Raw genomic sequence first — 18417 nt, 5'->3', positions numbered from 1 at the left:
AGAATAAAATGTACATAAATTATTTTCATGAAGTTAAGCAAATTGAATCTTCCTTTTCATATCGTTAGTATTGAAAGTGGATCACTTATGAATTATGCCTTATGGTTATGTTCTTAATTAATCCAAGATGTCCTCTCATCCAAAAGTCAAATGTTTTTCTCAAACGAGGAACTTGAAATTTCATCAGGTCCTTTCCGCCCCCCTCTGTAAGCGCCCTGACTTGTTTGTATCTTTTGTTTTCATTCCTAGCGATTGTAGTCATTGTCCTAACAGTCCATTTTCTGTGAAGAAATAGTTGGAATGAATTCATAGTTTTTCCTAAACTCTGAAATTGGAACTCTTTGTGCAACTTACAAGTAATTACTCTGTATGTACACTTCTAAAATACCAAGGCTTTATCAAAACTCTCCCAGAACAAGTGATTCTCCTTACCCTTTGGAAGGTGAAGATAGCTCATATAAATAGAGCCACCTCCTCCCAACAGACCTTCCTTTTGAATGTCTGTGCCACTTAATTCCTGGTTTGTGGCCTAAAAGAATAAATATTCTTGCATTATTCCTTGAGCGTAACTTTTTTTTTTCCTCCTTTAAAACAGGAGCAACTTTATATATGGCTCATACTTAAGTAAAGAAGAAATCGCTTTCTCTGACCCCACTCCTGATGGAAAACTCTTTGCAACACAGTACTGTGGCACCGGCCAGTTCCTGGTGTACAACTTCCTCAACGGACAGCACCAGCCCTAACCGCTCCCGAAGGAATTCTGTTTTTATTTGGAGACTTCTGCCAGAACGCACTGGGTGGGTGCAGACCTTCAGCAGAAGCCAGGGCCATTTTTATTACAGTGAACTCAGGACTGGTAACAATCGAAAGGTTGTACTATTTTATTAAAATTGTAAACAATGCAGTAATAGGCTAACTTTGTTTTGTTTTTTTTTTTAAAAAGAAGATATTTTATTAACTTTTACAAAAGTTTGATTGTATTTTATCTAGTTAGTCATGTTTACATGCAGCAGAAAATTGTTCATAGTGGACTGTAAATTAACGCAAAGACTCTGCTCTCACTGATGAGTACACGCTGAAGTTCTTAATGTGGTGATATACCAGTGCTGCTCGGTACGGCACCGCTGATCGCCTGCCGCCAGGTGCAGCAGCCCGGTGAGGGTGGTGACGGTTGCTTGCTTCACAGAGTTCAAGGCTGTTCTCAGTTCCATGGAGGCGAGAGGTGTTACCGCGCAGTCATCGCGGTTAATAACCCTCACAGGCTGTATGCTGGTTTCGGGGCGCATTCGATGTGCTGCGGGGTGTAAGGGAGCCTACAGCGTGTCAGCAGCATCAGTGGCTTGTTCTACCCCTGTCGCCCTCCCCCCCAAATTAGTTGCAAAAGGTGGAATGCAAACCCTGGAGACTGGTGTACTCATCACTTTTCTTCAAGTACTGTACTGAGTATATACCGTTGTTAGTGGACTTCGCTTTGATACTTGTCACTCTTTCATAAATCTCTCCTCTTTTCAAGGGTTTGTATGTTGAAAAACTGCTGTGGCCTTTCTTGATCTGTACATAATGTAGATAGATTAAAAATAAAATACTTGATAGCTTTTTTTAAAGTTACTCTATTGGTACTACGTGTGACTGAATCTTCAGTGTATTCCATACTTTTGCATGTGAAAGATGATCTTGATGGCCTGCAGCAGCATGTGTTTTGAAGCAGTCTCTGGAGAACACAGTCCCTGCATTGGTGCCTGCTTGTGGTCAGAGTTTCCTTTGTGACGGTGCGTTTGGGTCGCACCCCAGGGATCAGTCCCCCAGCAGTTCTGGCTCAATACCATCCCGCTACAGGGTTTACAGGAAGGTGAGAGGTGATGCCTTCAGCCTCGCATAATAGCTTAAAAGATTTAATTAAATTTAAACTTATGGTTTGTTTTAATTTTGGAACTTATGTGCAGTTGGGAGTACGCTTTTTTTTTTGTATGGTGCTGTGCTTACTAAAGAACTCGCACATTGTTCAGAGTACTTAAAACTGCAGGAGCTGCACGGTGGCGAGTTCTGGGCTGTACAGGCTGCTGTTTCCAAGCTGTGATGTGTAAGTTTCTAGGGGATTGTGAGCAGACGGCAAAGGGCTTTGTCACAAAAGTGGTGTGAGTTCATGGAAAAAATCGAAACACGAGCACTTCTGGTGGGCTTGGAGAGCAGGAAGTGCCAAGATCCTTTTGCTGCTCCTGAGTTATTGCCAGAGCAATGCTGAAGTGTGGCCAGCCCAAGCCCCTTTTTCAACTGCTTTGTATTTAAGGGGGCTAGAAGTTGGTATTTACAGCTTGTGTACCTCCTCCCTCAGGTCTGCTTGCCACCAAGCTGCTTGCCCTGATCACAAGTACCCGGTTTGAAAGCTCTGTACTCCTGGAAGCACACCACCATAAAATGTCCAGTGTCCTGGACAAACCACCAGCAAAGAGAGGCAGTCTTAAACGGTAACTTAATATATTCAAATTTAATGAAAGCACATTATAAACATACCGTAGCCACAACTTCAGACAGTTTCTGTTCATAAACAATAACATGAGGTAGACTGACTAGTGAAGCTAAATTCACCAAGTTTTTTGGTTAAGAAAACTTTACATTAGGAAAGCAACATTTTTTTAATCCTCTTCCAAAAGTCACAAAAAGCAATTACATAAGTTAAGCAAAAAGCATCTGCATATGATTCTTTAAATCTTAGTTTACATTCAAATTTAACCTGTGAATAGACAAGAACATCTACAGGTAAAAATATAACGCTGGCCAATTGAATACATTCATAAGAATGGCCGTGATGGTGAGGCTTAAAACCGAAATGGAATAGCAACAACCTAGATGTCAAATAATGGTCTCCTGCCCAGGAGTTCACACCAGGCAGCCATTCTGACTGTTCCGTGGGACAGGCCTGCACCACCTGAGCTGCTTTAGGATGCTCCGGCCTGAGTGTCACCAACCACCTTCCTGCTGCACAGGAGAGAGTTAAGGAAATGGATTTGCTATTGTTTGGTAAAGGCAGGCAAGTACGGTGGCTTTCTGACTCTGCTCTCAGCCCTCAGGACAATTTTGCACTGCTTCACCAGAGGGCTAACGCCTCGTAGTAGTCTCAGCACCTGGAATTTTAAGAACGAACTTAGTGCAAACATCAAATACACAAACAGAAAGGAAACCATTTTTGAACACATAATACCTGAAACTTCTACGCCACACTAAGACTCAGAGTTGGCCTTAAACCCTTCTGGGAAAACCAGAACTACTGGAATACATTCAGGTGTGTATCGAAAGCTTCAAGAAGCATCTCTCGTATCCCTACTTCTTCTAAGTGTTAAAATAGATAAGGCAGGTTGTGTCTGAAGGAAAATAAAAAATAAATGTACAGAAATGAGTTGTTCATCTGAAACTGGCTAAATTTACAGCATCAGCGTTAAGCTACATTAAGACAGACATATGCAAACCATTTTCCTTTAGCCTCTGTCGAATATATTATGTTTTTTTTTTTCATCTGTAAACATCTCTTTTTCACAAGATAAAAAAAAGTTGCTTAATTAACACTATGCATACAAAAAAAAATGCAGCTTTGGCAGGTCCTTGTCCAATGAGGTGCAGGTCAAGTATAAAGATGTGTTAATTTCATTGCATTTTTGGGACTGAGCTCCCGGAATCACTTTTAAGAACATGCTGCATTTTTCTTTTTAATAAAGGGGTCAAAATGTGCAGGGAGATTATTACTTTTTTTTTTTTTTTTTTTTTTAAATTTTAATGGAAACCTCCATGGGGTAACCCATGCTAACTGCATGAGTAGAGGCAGAGTACCGCTACGATTTAACCCTGACAACCAAAAGCTACTGCACTGAGTGCACTCCGGAACAACTCAACGAGGATCAGTAATTTGCTAGTAAGTAGAACAATGTGCAACTACCGCTACAACCAATATTTACAGAGGTTAATAAAAAAAAAAAGGGCTGACAGTGTTGGGTGACACATTCAAAGGTTTTTTGCTGCTGGACAGAGTCTCTCCTGACTCGTCCCAGCTCCGTGGGACTTCTCCCTACTGGAGCAATTGTAAAATACCTTCGGTTTCTCTCAGATCCAGCTCAGGCGTCCTTGCCCTCCCAAACATTTTTTGATATGTTGTCTCACGTACGGGTATGACGTGACAGATCTCATCCTGGCTCTGCAGCCAACTGGAGTTGAGTGAAAAGGACACAGAGTAAGTTGCATACAGCCCACCACGAAGGGGTTGGAGGGGTCAGACGTACAGTAGGACTCATTTCCATGTGCAAAGGAGGACGGAGCATAGGTTTTCAAAACTCCCATGGGAGTGGGAAACAGGAGGTGATTTGCTTGCAAGTTATTCTGGGCGCTAACTGAGGAGAGAGCAGCTACAAGAAACCTTTTGCTTTGTCCCTGGAGTCGTGGAGGTTGTGCCTGACTGGGTGAAAAAACATTGCCGGGAGAACCTGGTGCACAGTGCCTGCCACACATTTGCTGATTTGTTCAGGTTTAAGTAGTAAACTTTGAACACCTGTGGAAATTTTGCCAAAGACAGTTTCAATACATACACCATTACACATTTTAAACTAACACTGCACAGAGAACAAGACTATTCCTTTTAATACAAACATCTACGTTATATTGTAGTTTCAAACCCCTGAGTATTCCTGTACCACAGTACAGAGCTGAAGAGACATGGTGGGCTCTCCTCCACATCGCTTCAAGAAATTCCATGTGCTGGATTGCGTTTCATGTAACACATTCAAACCAGCAGCTTCTTCCGCTAGCGCAGCTGAATGTAAAAAGGATTCTTCTTCAATGAAATTACGTCCTCGTCGTAGATCCTACAGCTTGGTTGGCTGGGTGATTCGTGTCAGTGGCTATCACCGATGTGAAAATAACTGGAATCCAGGATCCTTTAAGTCATGACTGATGCAGTAATTTTATCCCTAGGAATAAAGCCTACTTCAGAACTGTGGGGAATCCTTTAGAGCAGTCTAGATAAATATTGGTTGCACTTTGCTCCACAGTGATTGTACTTGTAAAAAAAAAAAAAAAGTTCTTTTTCTTTTTTCCTTTTTTTTTTTTTGTAAGCGGTGTCTTAGCAAAGCTTATATATGGCGTCCAGTAAGAAAATAGAGCGGTTTGTCGTCACTACTGTTAGCAGTTTGAAACTCATCCCGAAGTCGGAACTGCCACTCGTCCTCCAACTCCAACCGGACTATGGTCTGTCGTAACGAGCTTCTGTCTTGACATATGACACACAGGGTGGCACCTTCAATTGAAAAGCACGTTAGATTCTCAGGGTACAGGAACAACTATCTCCTTCATTTTCCTAAGATATTTTAAAGCAATCACTGCTGCGAGGTAGGAAGAAAGCATATTCGTAGGGTCTGTCGACAACCAACCAGCCTAGGCTGAGGCCAGTCCTGTGAGCCCTGAGACAGAGGCACATGTGACAGGCGCAGGGAGGCAGGGACAGGGAGAACCAAGTGTGGCGTGGCGTTTGCTCTTTATCACAGGACGGCACTGCCTGACTGGTGTCAGTATCATCAACCATAGCAGAGAGAACCTTAACTTGAATCCAGTTATCACTACTGATAATTATGCCAAAAGAATAAAGCCTTTTTTTTTTTAATGGGACGTCTGGGTTTGTACAAGGTCAATGATGAAACTCTATAAAGTCAAACCACAGTCAGTCTCACAGCTGACTCCTGAGGAAGTCTGCTATAGCTTCGCTTAAGTACGAGAGCTCCTCTTGATAAAGCACTGGAAGAGGAATAACAAACCAAATCCCCAATTTCTCTGGTTTAACATTAAACTTGCAAGCTTCCTTCTACCTGGTGTTACCAGGCTGTGTAGTCATTTAATAAGCAGCAGAGCTGGACACCTCCTTTCTCTGACACAGGGCTTGCTTGCAGCCCGCACACCTGACACATGGAAATGGCTCAGCTGTGCCACCAAAAATGCACTGGAACTCTGTAACACACATTGGCATTACTGAATACCCATGGCAATTTGCTGTTTGTTAGCATTAAAATAAAATGACGAAGAAAGAATTTGACGAGGTTTATAAAGTTCTGGTGAGGGTAGAGCCCACCATCCTCCCACTAAGAGCTGCCCTACTCTACAGTACTGAGTATTTATGGCCATTGTAGACAGATACTGGAGTAGAATTTCTCTTCCTCAGCAGTAACGTCTACGCTCTAAAGTCTCAAGTTGCTGACTTCAGGATTCACTAACCAGTTTCCATGTATCCTTGTTTTTCTGCACCTATTTCCATTTGATGTCACTTTAAAATAATGACTGTAATTTAGCAAAGCTTACCTAAGGTTCGATTACCTGCACTTACTACCAACAGGGGCAGAAGTTTCATACACTCCCAAAAGAAACACTTAATCTATTTCTTTTGAAAACAATGGCAGCACTAACTGTGGAAACAATGGAGCTGTTTAATGAATCTGGCTGTTCCTCTACCTTTCTCTTTTCCTCCGTGCCATTACTTGGCAGGAAAGCACCCAGCATGCCCAGCAGAGCCATGAGATTACCTTTCAGAAACCTGAACCGCTTGAGGAGGTCTGCACCAACGAAGGAGTCGCAGAGATAGAGCAGAAGTCCGCTGAAGAACACCCCTTCGCAGTTGACGTTGACTGAGTGCGGGCGGGAACTAATATAGCATATAGCCACCTGAAACAGGAGAGGAGAAGAAAGCAAGCACTTCTGTGTTAGAAAATGCCTAAGTAAGACTTTAACGGAACAGAATATAACTTAGTAGTAACAGGTGAGTCAGCTGGTGCTGGTAGAAATGCAACCCAACAAGAACGCAGTATTGAGCAAACTTCCCTTAGAAAATAACATCTGGGACAAACCTCTAGATTCAGATTTGGTCACCAAGTCTGCAAGACATTATTTCAGGGGTCTCCATAATTCAGCTTGATTTTCTGCTTCTCTATGAATTAATGACCTGCTTATAGCAACTGTTAAGATTACTTAAGTTTGTTGTAACGATGTTTGATGTAATGATACGTTTGTCAAACACAATAAACAATTCCGTAAGTACCGGAGCTGCTGAAGCTTCAGCTGTTCTGCACTGGTGCGTGCCTGCTCTTGCTGACTGCAAGCATCAACTACGTAGTTCACAGCACCAGGGCCCTCCTGTGCTTCAGTGCTATGACAGCTGTTCTGTATCGAAGGGTCTCTTCTCTATCTTGCCTCTGACCTCCACGGAATTTATCAGAACAAATCCTTATGAGACTTTCACCCTGCTTCAGACCCAGTTCAAACTGGCCAATGGGTTCAAAAATTCTGCTCTGCCTACCTACAGACATCTGAGACGTACTTGCAAAAACCTAGTTGCCCTAGAAACACGGCTTCATAAAAAGAAAAGCATCTAAAAGGAGAGCTGCACTAGAAAGGATGAGCTCTATCCATCAGCGACACAAGCCACCAGGAAAGGGTCATATCTGAAACTCAGCCAAAACAAGCTTATTGCAAGGACACATCAAACACAGATGATGAAAGGCTGTATGGGTATGACAGTGATCTAAAAACATTTGTGGATAGTTTTTGTACAGACAGCTAGACAGCACACCAAGTTCTGTCAAGAATGGCATCACTTTTGGGTTTTTGCTTCATATGAAGTAGTATTTCAGTCAGATGCCCAATTCCTCTGCAAGTCACATCAATCATCCATTGCAGACCTCTGGTCTCTACCAGCCAGCTAGGAGGCCTCATTGCCAACTCTTCCAGTGGAGTTGGTCCTTCAGCTCCAACAGCAGAGTCTCACTGAGACCAAAGTCTTCAAACGCTACCCTTGATGCTGAGGGACCACAGAAGAAGGGTTTTTCAACACAAGAAAGATGCTGAAGTAAAGGTTTGCATTTAATGGTCCCAATTATCTCTGCAAATATTTTGTACCTCAAGCCCGATGTCCAGGTAGCAGTCAATGGCCAATACCGGGTTCTTGAAGTTATGAATGGCCTTCGGAAAGAGTTTGTACGTCGCATGTTGAAGGAACTTCTCCAGGAGGAACTGAGACGGGGCTGCCAACAATGTATGCTCACTGTCTGGAGCACAGACGTACTGAAGAGGCATTATTGGTGCCAGGCTGTCCGAAACCTGCAATGAGACCAAGGGGACCTCCTTTTAATCCACCTACTCACTGTATCTTCTCTGCAGGAGTTCCTCTGGCTGGGGAAAGGATCACCATGACAGGGCAAGAGAAGAGAGAAAGTTGGAGGAAAGAATCAAAAATCTCCACTCAATTTTGCCACAGAACAACGGCACAGAAATTAATTATTCAGGGGTTGCTAAGTACTTCTGTGTGGATAACTGCTTCCCTAAAGGGACATAAAATAAGGAGTTCAAATTGTCACAACGCCCTTCATCCTGCCTTACTCCTGGATAGCACAGGAAATGACATTCTCCTTGTGTGGAGTCATCCACAGAAAACGTTTTCTATGGAGTCTTCTCATAGGCCAGTCCATCGCTACTGATTCCACTGCAACCATAGGAAAAGGAAAATTCAGAAAATGACCTCCCAAAAGTATGCAAATCCACGGTTTAGTCGGTCAAATCTGCAATATGGGGCTGAGGTTTTAAAAAAGCTTGCACAGGTGAAACACACTCTGTATAAAATATTTGTTATGCCCACACCATTTCTGTAAATTTGGATTTCCTGGGTGGATCTCAGAAGGTTCCAATTTTCAGTGCCTTTCCTCACTCAAGTCCCTTTCTGTCAGCAAGTGCAAGGACTGAACATCATCACAAACCAGGAAATACTGGAAACTAGTGGCTGTGTTAAAATTATTAAAACTAGTCCAGTACAAGTCCAACATAAGAAGGACATGGACCAGTTGGAGAGAGTCCAGAGGAGGCCATGAAGATGATCAGGGGGCTGGAGCACCTCTCCTATGAAGACAGGCTGAGAGAGTTGGGGCTGTTCAGCCTGGAGAAGAGGAGACTCCAGGGAGACCTTATAGCGGTCTTCCAGTACCTGATGGGGGCCCACAGGAGGACAAACTCTTCAGTAGGGCCTGTTGTGACAGGACTAAGGGTAATGGTTTTAAAATAGAGGGAGGTAGATTTAGATGAGATATTAGGAAAACATTTTTTACACTGAGGGTGGTAGAACACTGGCACAGGTTGCCCAGAGAGGCAGTTGGTGCCCCATCCCTGGAAACATTCAAGGCCAGGTTGGACGGGGCTCTGAGCAACCTGATCTCGTTGGAGATGTCCCTGCTTCTTGCAGGGGAGTTGGACTGGCTGAGCTTTAAAGGTCCCTTCCAACCCAAACCATTCCATGATTCTGTGATTCTAACTTGCCTGCTTTTGATCAGTGTATGTCTGCAAATTCTTCCTCTGTCAGAGATACCAGTGAACAGCTAGACCAAACTCTTTCCAATCCCAGTCCATCTTCTAAGAGATTAGGAGGGTTATTGTTAGTAATTTACGATTAGAAAAATATTTATTATTTTCTATTTCTGACGTGGCAGCCATACCACAGAGTAGACTTATGAATGTCAGATGTCAAATAAGCACAAAATAAATCTACAAGGCTAGAGAGTTCAGGGAACTAAGGGAAACAGGTCCTGATTTTACCCTTTACACATGAGGAACCATACATCCACACTCACCATGATTTTTGGCTTAACGACAAAGTCCTTTTGTCCTCCAACCTGAATATGCTTCTTCATGACACTGAAGTTGTTGAAGCGGCAGATGAGCAGGCCACTGCTGTTCGTCCGCAGATTAAAATCTACATCTTCACAGAAATACCTGGACGTTAAACACAAGATCACTAAACCAGCTGTGTGGCTGACCTGTGCATGAGCAAGCGCTCACACCCCCACTGCTGAAATGCACCAGAATGGGCTCAGCAGAGATTTCTGGAGACCATCTAATAGGGTGCCCGTACAAATTCTCTACACAGCTCTGAAGATTCATTCCTTCAACGTCCTCCTGGTGTAGGAAAACAACTTCTGGTCATTTTAAGAGCAAACAAATCTTCACTTTTCAGTGCGTTTGTATGCGTCTTCCTCATACCAAGTCTGCCTAGCCCTCTAATCTTTGTCATCTACTGGCATCAATCATTTCCTCCCCACCCTTTCCTTTTTTTTCTTCTTTGTAGTTCTTTTTTATACGTATTTCAGAACTGAGAGAAGCTCTGCAGTGACCAACCTCCATTTCTGAACAAGTAAATTCTAGATGACATATCTTCTGATGATCTGCAATCAGGGGATAAATGTGGCTTTGACAAAAATTTGGCTATGGGGGACAAAGCAGCTGAGAAGTAACATTTATCCTGTGCTATTTACAATGTAGTTGCTCACTTTTGTGGGCTGATTCCCACCTCATGATTCAGCCAACCAGTGAATGTGAAATCAAGAGCCCTGGAAGCCACACCAGACCCCAGCTTGCACTGACAGACCACAATTCCTCACTCAAATACGTAAGATCTCTGAAAACAGCAGCAGGAGACCAGGGTGAGATACCATAGGGCCAGTCTGTGGCTACAGAGACAGGGTTTATTCTAAACTCACTTGGCTGGGGAGGGGGGAAAACGTGATATTGCTTCAGCCTGTGATGAGAACCAGCAGTAAAGCTCCATAACAACTGTGCTTTATTGCAAATGCTTTAGGATGAAGGTAGGTGAGGAGGGGGAAAAAAGGAAGGAAAGTTATTTATTCATCTGTTTTTATTGCAACAGGGAGGACAGCTGACTGAAGGAAATACAAGGAATCCCTCTTCATAGCATTTGACATAGCAATGGCTCAGCCATTGCCTATACTCTTGTTCTTAGCTCCTGCCTCTTACAGAGGCACTTTGGAAGCTCCACACTCTTCCTGTGACTAATGCAATTCTGGCTTGTTCCTTCTATTTTTGGTCTCACAGTTACTTTTTTCTCCTGAAGCTTCTTCTCTCCCCACTGCCTTTTCAGTCCTCTGTAGCCCTCCCTTGCCTCATGGTCTGCCTCTCCCAGGTTTTTTGGCTGATGCTACGTTTATTTTGATGACTTATTAATTCAGATGCAATGTATATCACTCCATATCCATTGTTGTTTTCAATACATGTTTTCAATACATGTGTTTTATTTCTGTGACTACGCGCTCATTACCTTAGACAGAATCTTTCTATTTAACTTGACAGCATTCAGAAATATGGTGACAAGATTCTTATCAGGACAACAGGAAATGGCCTCAAGCTGTGGCAGGGGAGGTTTAGGTTGGATATTAGGAAACACTTCTTTAATGAAAGTGTGGTCATGCACTGGAACAGGCTGCCCAAGGAAGTGGTGAAGTCACCATCCCTGGAAGTGTTCAAAGAACGTGTAGACATGGCACTCCAGGACATGGTGTAGTAGGCATGGCAGTGATAGGTTGACAGTTGGACTTGATCATCTTGGAGGTCTCTTCCAGCCTTACAGATTCTATGATTTTGTCATGCCAGCATATTATTGTACCACAAATATATGCGTCGCCTACCTGTTTAGATCATATTGCACATTCTGGGTCAGGTCTATGTTGAGCAGTATAAAATCCCGCACGTGGCACCTGGAGAACGGAGCCTTTGATTTCCTGGCATTCAGCTTGCTGTTCCATTTCTGAACACCCAGTATTGCATAATGAACAATTTTGGGGGTGGCTTCAATGTGTTGGAGGACACTCTTCAGAGACACGTTCTTGCTGGAACCCCCAGGCTCCAGTGACTGGCTGCAAAACATGATCATAAACAACATACAAACATAGCTCATTGTTTTTATACAACATACACTGCACATATATACATATCTGTGCATACAAAGGACCCAGAAATTCCATTAACAATTGAGTGTTTACTCTAGATGCTGTAAAAATATATACATAAACGCAGACTTTTCAAACAGCGGCTAACTAATCTTATCCCACCCATTTATTCATTATAAGAAAATGGGCCTTTCAGCAGAATAAGTTCTTACACAGCAATTTAGAAAGGGGAAAGGAATCGCCTTACGCACCATTTCTGCAAGGCTATTTTATTCATAATGGACAGCGTAAGCACTGAGAAGGGCAAGAGCTTAATCCCTTCTAAAAAGCTTAAGTTCCCAAAATAAAGTGTTTTCAATGAGAAACCTAAATTCAATTAAAACAAATCAGGGAAGTAATATATTGAAAAAATCACTCAAATGGTCACTAAAAGCAAGAGCGGCTTTAGGCAAAGAAGCACAAGCAGAGGTTTGTTAATGGTGCTGACTGTGGGACGTGGATGTAAGGAAGGAGGTGGAAGTGTTCAACCGCAGGAGGTTGGATGTTGGTGGCCAACAAGACAAATTCACAGCCTTCCTACTGCTATGAGTGAAGGAGCTGATTTTTTGCATTTTAGACAATATAATGTCCAAGTGTAGAGTTACTGGGCAATCTGAATAAAAACTGAGTGAATAATAACGACCTCTGTGAGGCCCTTTGGACAGGCAGCCTGGTGTTACTACATCAAAACCACTGCTGAATGCTGCCTTTGCTTAGCAATATTTCAAGTACGTTACCAGCAGCTCCAGCTGCCCAACTTTTCCAGTTGTCTGTTCTTTCATAACCTGGTAGAGGCTAGAGATGAGCCTAAGTCGCAGGTATGCTGCTGCCTGCGCTGGATCAGTGCAGGGACCCCAGCACCGAGTGGTTACTTACCTCGACTGTTCGTGGACGCTGTGCATGTTCCACAAGACACAGGAGTCGTCCATGACCACTATGAACGGCCACACACATTGGCGCTTGACTCCCAGTTCCTCCAAGCGGTTTCGTTCCAGTTCTAGATTGTGGTAGGAAAGTTCCTTAATAAGAAACCTGGCAGCACCTGAGAAAATACCATGGAGAAGACAGACAGAGATCTTTATTAGACCTTATCACCTCTCTTCCCAGAGAACGGCTACATGAACTTCTGCAATCATAACAATTTATGAACTAGTGCTCATAACGTCTTGGTTTAAAAATAAATCAATATGTCCCTTTTTCAGTGTGAATAAATCTAAAAGGCAGATATCAAGAAGACTGGACCTTTTAAGAGAATCTGCAGAACATGATTTTGTGGACATTAATAAAGTAACTTGAACAAAGAAGGGGCTGAGATTCTAAAACTGAAGCTACTTAAAATTTCTTGCAGGAAAAACTCAACATCCATGAAAACAAAGTCCAAAGTTGAAGGCCTCAGCGTCTAGATGCACTTAATATATAGCTTCAGCTAACTAAAAAAGTTGCAATTTGAAAAATCATGTGTAAAGTGTCTAGAACAAACATTCACACAGCATGGCTGAGTAAGATGAGCAAATATGGCCTATAAAACATCAGATTTTAAATTGAGAAGGCAGCAATCAATACAAACGTATAATCCACATCCCTAACAGCAGTTCTTACACATCACTGTATTTTGCACAGATACTGCTGGTGTTATCACAGCACGGATGTGAGGAGCTGCTGCAATGTTTCCTTCAACAACATGATCCACACTGTCCAACGTGGATTCTGGTATCTTCACAGCAATGCATTGATGGTGTTTCTTACCAACGCCAGCATTGTTGAACATGCCTGGCAGGACAAGCATGATGTGGTTGGGCCAGTATTTACGGTACAGCGGCATTTCATACTCCTTGACTACAAGGAGGTGAAGGTGGCTGATGCCTTCCATGGCATGGTAGAGGTTCAAGAGGCCATGTTCATGACGTCCACTTGACGGGGTGAAGATAGGACTCTTGACTGCATTCAAATTCTGCTGGAACAGGAGATATTTTGGCAATACTAGGTAAAAAGCAGGTTATTCCTGATGTGAATTTTTATTTATTTATTGTTTAAACTGTATTTTAAAGGTTATTGATCACTGCTACACATATGAACTGGACGCTAGGAGTGCAAAAAGGGATGACTGTCCTCAAAAACTCCAGTTCTAAGGACAGTCAGGCAAGAATTATGCAAAGGACTTTAAAACAAAAAGAAAACAGAAGAAAAACCCCAGGCAACCACCATTAATTTGGTCAAGTTGACCACATTCAGTATATGTAGCCAGCAGATGGAAAAGAGCAGCACACGCACCTTGTCAGAAACGAGTGGGAGTCGCATGCTTTCTAGATGTTTTCCCTGCTTGCTGAAGACAAAATGGTTCTCTTTGGACTTGGGGATTATAAAATGCAGTTGAACCTCTTCTCCTAGCATCGAGGATGAAAACGTGAATGCATGCAGAGTGGAGTCAGATATCTGTATACAAAAAAAAAAAATATATATATATATATATTTGCAAGCAGGTAACACCTAAGGAGTATATGGCAACCTGCTCTGACAGTCACAATACTGGAAGCCATCAGAGAAGAACATTCAAAAACATTCTCTTTCAGCAACTGAAGTTAACTCTGTTATAACCTCATGGTCCTGTATCATAAGCCACATTACTTAGGTATGTAACTGGCCTTGCTTTCTGTACCTGTAATGATCTTTGGCCAAACTGGACTCTTCTGAAGTCCATTTGAACTGGAAATTATTTATTAATATTTACAAGAAGTAAAAAATATCTATGCTAGGAAACAAACCATCCAAGTAAGTTTTCCCAGAAGAATCAAAGAGCAGTGCAGCGTGTGGGTGCACCCTCACAGCAGAATGCTCTGCCATTTACACACCTCAGTAGCAGCTTGGCTGCATTAATGTGGTATTGTTCCTGTGGCAATACTCTTTTAAGCAGCTAGGTGACCAAAGAAGACCACATCATTAACAAGGCTATGAAGAATTTGGGTGAGCTTAAGTTTGCACAGTGTTTCACTGAACCATGTAAACATATACAAAGTGCCTACATATCTGATACGATTTCATCCTACAGAAGCATCTGTCTTACTACAAGGTCAAATCATTTACTGTTAGCAATCAGCTTTCTATAATCTTTACTAAAGAATTTAAATAATTAGCCTAAGTAAAGATGAAAAATGAAAGTGGCTTTGTTTAGGTTGTGTTAAAGCATTTAAGAATCTCTCTCCCTTCATAATGCTTGCTACCCAATGACTCTCCTTTGGGTGTGTAATTTATCTGAGTTCAATTATCATAATTCTATACACACAACTCACACTTGCACAGACAAGTAGGTGTTTATATTTATTACTACTCATTATGTGTGACCACGTGCACAAAAGAGGAGTGGAGGGAACAAGAAATGTCCTTTGTGAGGATTTGCTTCTGTCACCATAGTTAACGAAGCATGAGGTTTAAATCAGAACTGCTGGTGCTGCTCTGAGGTAACTGACATTGTACATTGCTAGGTCAGAGTGTCTACGCTGTGATCGCTTAATAGTAAGCTGTTGGAGAAGATTAGCAAGCAAGGAAACAACAATTTGAGATAAGAAACTTCCAAGTAAACTGTTGTTGGTAGTTAAGAAATAATGTCCAACCTATTAACCAGGAATTATCTTACCTGCCACTCTCCTGTGAGAATAACTGTTTGTTTTAAAGTTTTTTAACCAAGCAGTTAAAAATGATCATTTTTGTTCAGTGACTCGTAAGCTACTGCTGACAAGCATGCACAGTTACATACAAAGGGAGGAAGAAGTAGGCCTTCCAGTCTCCCATCATAGGTGTGGGTGGCTGGCATTTAGGTAAGACAAGCATCTCTCTTAATTTTACAGTCCTCTCCCTTGAGATACTGCGAACCCTCTGGGCAGGCTGAATAATGCTTTGGCTTGAGACAACTAGTCACAATATTCACCCTTTGTCAGAGGCAGCTGGAGAGGAGAACTGCTCATGCAGAACGCAGCAGACACAGTGGATGCTCCAGGGTCTGTAGCTCAATATCTCCCCTGAGAATGGAAGAATTAAACAATTCCATCCTAGGGAAAGTGAAAGCATGAGTCCTGAGACCAGAGTGGTACGCCTGGAGAGACCACAGAGAAATCAAGGATGCAGTTTACCCTTGGACCTTGACACCAACCTGCGCGGCAGGATTAATGTCCATATACTGATGGCACTGCTCACAGTGATGGAACGTATTATAAGCTGCATATTTAGTTAACATCATGGATACAGTCTCCCTTTTCTTGGGTTCCTCTGATTTTGTTTCTTTGCTTGTTTCTGCGCACAAAGAAAAGAAGTATCAGAAATTTCATGAGTGTTAAAAAGCAGAGACTGTGATCCCAGTAATGATGGTAAAGAATATAGAAATTGTTTTGTTCCATATTATCTTGGAGAGTAAAGGCTCTTGTGAATTCACGTCGTCGTAGCTCAGCCCCGACTGGAACCAGACTACGCAGTCTCTCTCTCACTCCCCCCACCCTCCAGTGGGACAGAAGGGAGAACTGGTAAACAAACAAAAAAAAAAACACCAGCAAAAACACATGGGTTGAGATTGAACAAAAATTAAATTTAACAGCAATAACAGAAGAAAACAAAACAGTGATGGAATACAAATACAGTATAATGGCTTACAACAAATCTCCACACCTGGTTTCTTCCAAGTAGCAGGATGCTCCCCTCAGCACCCTCCTCACTTATATACTGAGCATGATGTCAGGTGGGATGGAATAGCCCTTTGGCTAATTTGAGTAAATTAACCCCAGCTGTTAGCTAATTAGTTAATCATCCCAGCTGGGTGCCCCAGCCATAGGGGCTACCAGCTCCAGTTCTCCACCCAGCTCAGGTGAATATTAACTCTATCCTAGCCAGAACCAGGACACGTGTTCAACCAAACCAATAAAAACAGATTCTCTGTAGGGAAGTATTCCTAAACAACTTTACATTTTACTTACCTTGTTTCACTCTTGAGAGCTGTTCTGTGTATACGTGGCTTATAGTTCTGTACTTAGGGTCATGTACACTCAGGTCAAAAGACATTTTGCTGAAGATCTCAATGTCCGGCCAGTGGTCATTGCTAGACTGAGTAATTTCACTATTTTCTGTATGATCTGTAACAACACACTTCAGGTAAGCACTACCAGATACCCACTGAATGGTATTTATGTGATGTTTGTTGATTTACAATAGCACAGGAACTCGCACAGGTGCACGCACACATACACACAAAGACATCTTTGAACATAATAAATATTAACAAAATTGAAATTATAATCCACACAAACCATTTCAAAGAAATGGCAATTCCTAGGAAGCTGCATACAGGCAAAGGACCCTCATGGGTGTCTTTCTGCTCTGCTCCTCATCAAGCTGCTGAGATATAATTCACTCTGGTTTAACCACAAAATGCTCAAATGAATCCTATCTGTGCAGAAGACATAGGCATAGTCTTGAGCCTCTCTGTGGTGGAGTGAAGAGCAAAGTATCCAAAGGCAGAAGGATGAAAGCAAGGAGAAAGAGGCTGTAAAAGTTTATGAACTAGTAGCTGGTGCTACATGATAAAGGCAGTAACAGACACTCCTGTTGCAGAATGGGATGTGGCCAGAAAGGATCAACTGGAACTCCTTTGCTTTGATCCAACAGAGGTAAGTCTAAAGTAGAAAATCAAGTGTAAGTAATGGGGACATTAGAAAGCACTGGCCAAAGAAAACAGCCTTGGATGGCAGCTTGAACAGGAGTCAATTCACTTTAAAATGAGATGGAAGAACACAGAAAAGCAGGTGTGTAACTGAGGTTAAAAAAGCAAGTTCAGATGAAACAAGGTTGGGTCTACAAAGCACATGCTCATCTGACTCTGACTGATGCAATAAGATGTCAGCCAGCAGCAGTTTAGAGGCCATTAACCTCACTGACACTGTGTCATGCTCAAATTAATGTCACGCTCAAATTAACATGTGCCGCTGGTCAGGTGAGGCCTGTCAGTTTGTCCATAGAGACAAATCCTAAGAAAGCTTCCTCTGTAAGTCAACTGGCCTGAGAAAACCAGGGACTTGCCTAAGAATGAGACTTGGACTTCTTGGAATCACAGTCGTCAAACAACCAGTAACCAGCACACCAAGCAAAATAAAAACACCAAGAGAAAGGAGCTTCAGAGGGACTACATCAAAAAGGAGATTAAGAATGGACATTTCCATAAGGAACAGAAAAAGCTCACCAGTGAATGAAGTTTTGTCTTAAATGTCAACAAGTGTGAAATAAAATAAGCTTTGCCAAATGTCAAGCTGAGGTAGACCTCAGAAAAGTGCATGAAAACAAATAACAATTTTCTTGGCTAAATCACCTCAGCTATATTTTCATTTTATTTTTACTTTGACGATTATGTTTTCAAGGGAATAAAAGGTTTATTATAAGCCAAGATGGAAACAAAACTCTAAAAGCTTCATATACACTCAAAACAGAGAGACAGCATAATCTCCATGGCTGTTTTCTGAAAAACTGAGTATGTGAAATTAGGCAGGAGACTGATTTCAATGCAAGCATAGCACATATAATATTATCATTTAAGAGGAGACACAGTAATCTACTTAGCTCTGGGTCCATTATTTTGACTTTGGTAATATTCAGAACT

General features: G+C 42.2%; 2 protein-coding genes across 10 annotated transcripts in view; one reads left to right on the top strand and one right to left on the bottom strand.

Moving 5' to 3' along the window:
• ESCO1 (establishment of sister chromatid cohesion N-acetyltransferase 1) overlaps positions 1 to 1608 on the top strand; it is a 35840-nt gene extending 34232 nt beyond the window's left edge. For all 3 annotated transcript variants that reach the window (XM_086740709.1, XM_086740710.1, XM_086740711.1), the window contains exon 12: positions 596 to 1608. In XM_086740709.1, the coding sequence (XP_086596835.1) occupies positions 596 to 743 (148 nt within the window). In that variant the 3' untranslated portion in view covers positions 744 to 1608. The remainder of the gene's footprint in view (positions 1 to 595) is intronic.
• An 850-nt stretch (positions 1609 to 2458) lies between these two features.
• The window catches only part of GREB1L (GREB1 like retinoic acid receptor coactivator), a 143513-nt gene continuing 127554 nt past the window's right edge, over positions 2459 to 18417 (bottom strand). For 5 of the 7 annotated variants that reach the window (XM_086740698.1, XM_086740704.1, XM_086740702.1 and 2 more), the window contains 10 exons: positions 16745 to 16900; positions 15931 to 16070; positions 14058 to 14219; positions 13533 to 13740; positions 12663 to 12828; positions 11487 to 11714; positions 9639 to 9780; positions 7921 to 8121; positions 6552 to 6690; positions 2459 to 5278 (listed from right to left, as the gene is read on the bottom strand). In XM_086740698.1, coding sequence (XP_086596824.1) covers positions 5115 to 5278; positions 6552 to 6690; positions 7921 to 8121; positions 9639 to 9780; positions 11487 to 11714; positions 12663 to 12828; positions 13533 to 13740; positions 14058 to 14219; positions 15931 to 16070; positions 16745 to 16900 — 1706 coding nt within the window. In that variant the 3' untranslated portion in view covers positions 2459 to 5114. The remainder of the gene's footprint in view (positions 5279 to 6551; positions 6691 to 7920; positions 8122 to 9638; positions 9781 to 11486; positions 11715 to 12662; positions 12829 to 13532; positions 13741 to 14057; positions 14220 to 15930; positions 16071 to 16744; positions 16901 to 18417) is intronic. The other 2 variants (XM_086740701.1, XM_086740705.1) reach the window with 1 other exon arrangement.

The sequence above is a fragment of the Chlamydotis macqueenii genome, chromosome 2, assembly GCF_036417535.1.
Source record: "Chlamydotis macqueenii isolate bChlMac1 chromosome 2, bChlMac1.mat, whole genome shotgun sequence".
In the NCBI taxonomy this organism is placed as follows: Eukaryota; Metazoa; Chordata; class Aves; order Otidiformes; family Otididae; genus Chlamydotis; species Chlamydotis macqueenii.
The sequence above is the reverse complement of the archived record's forward strand: the minus strand, read 5'-3'. Positions and strand labels throughout refer to the sequence as shown.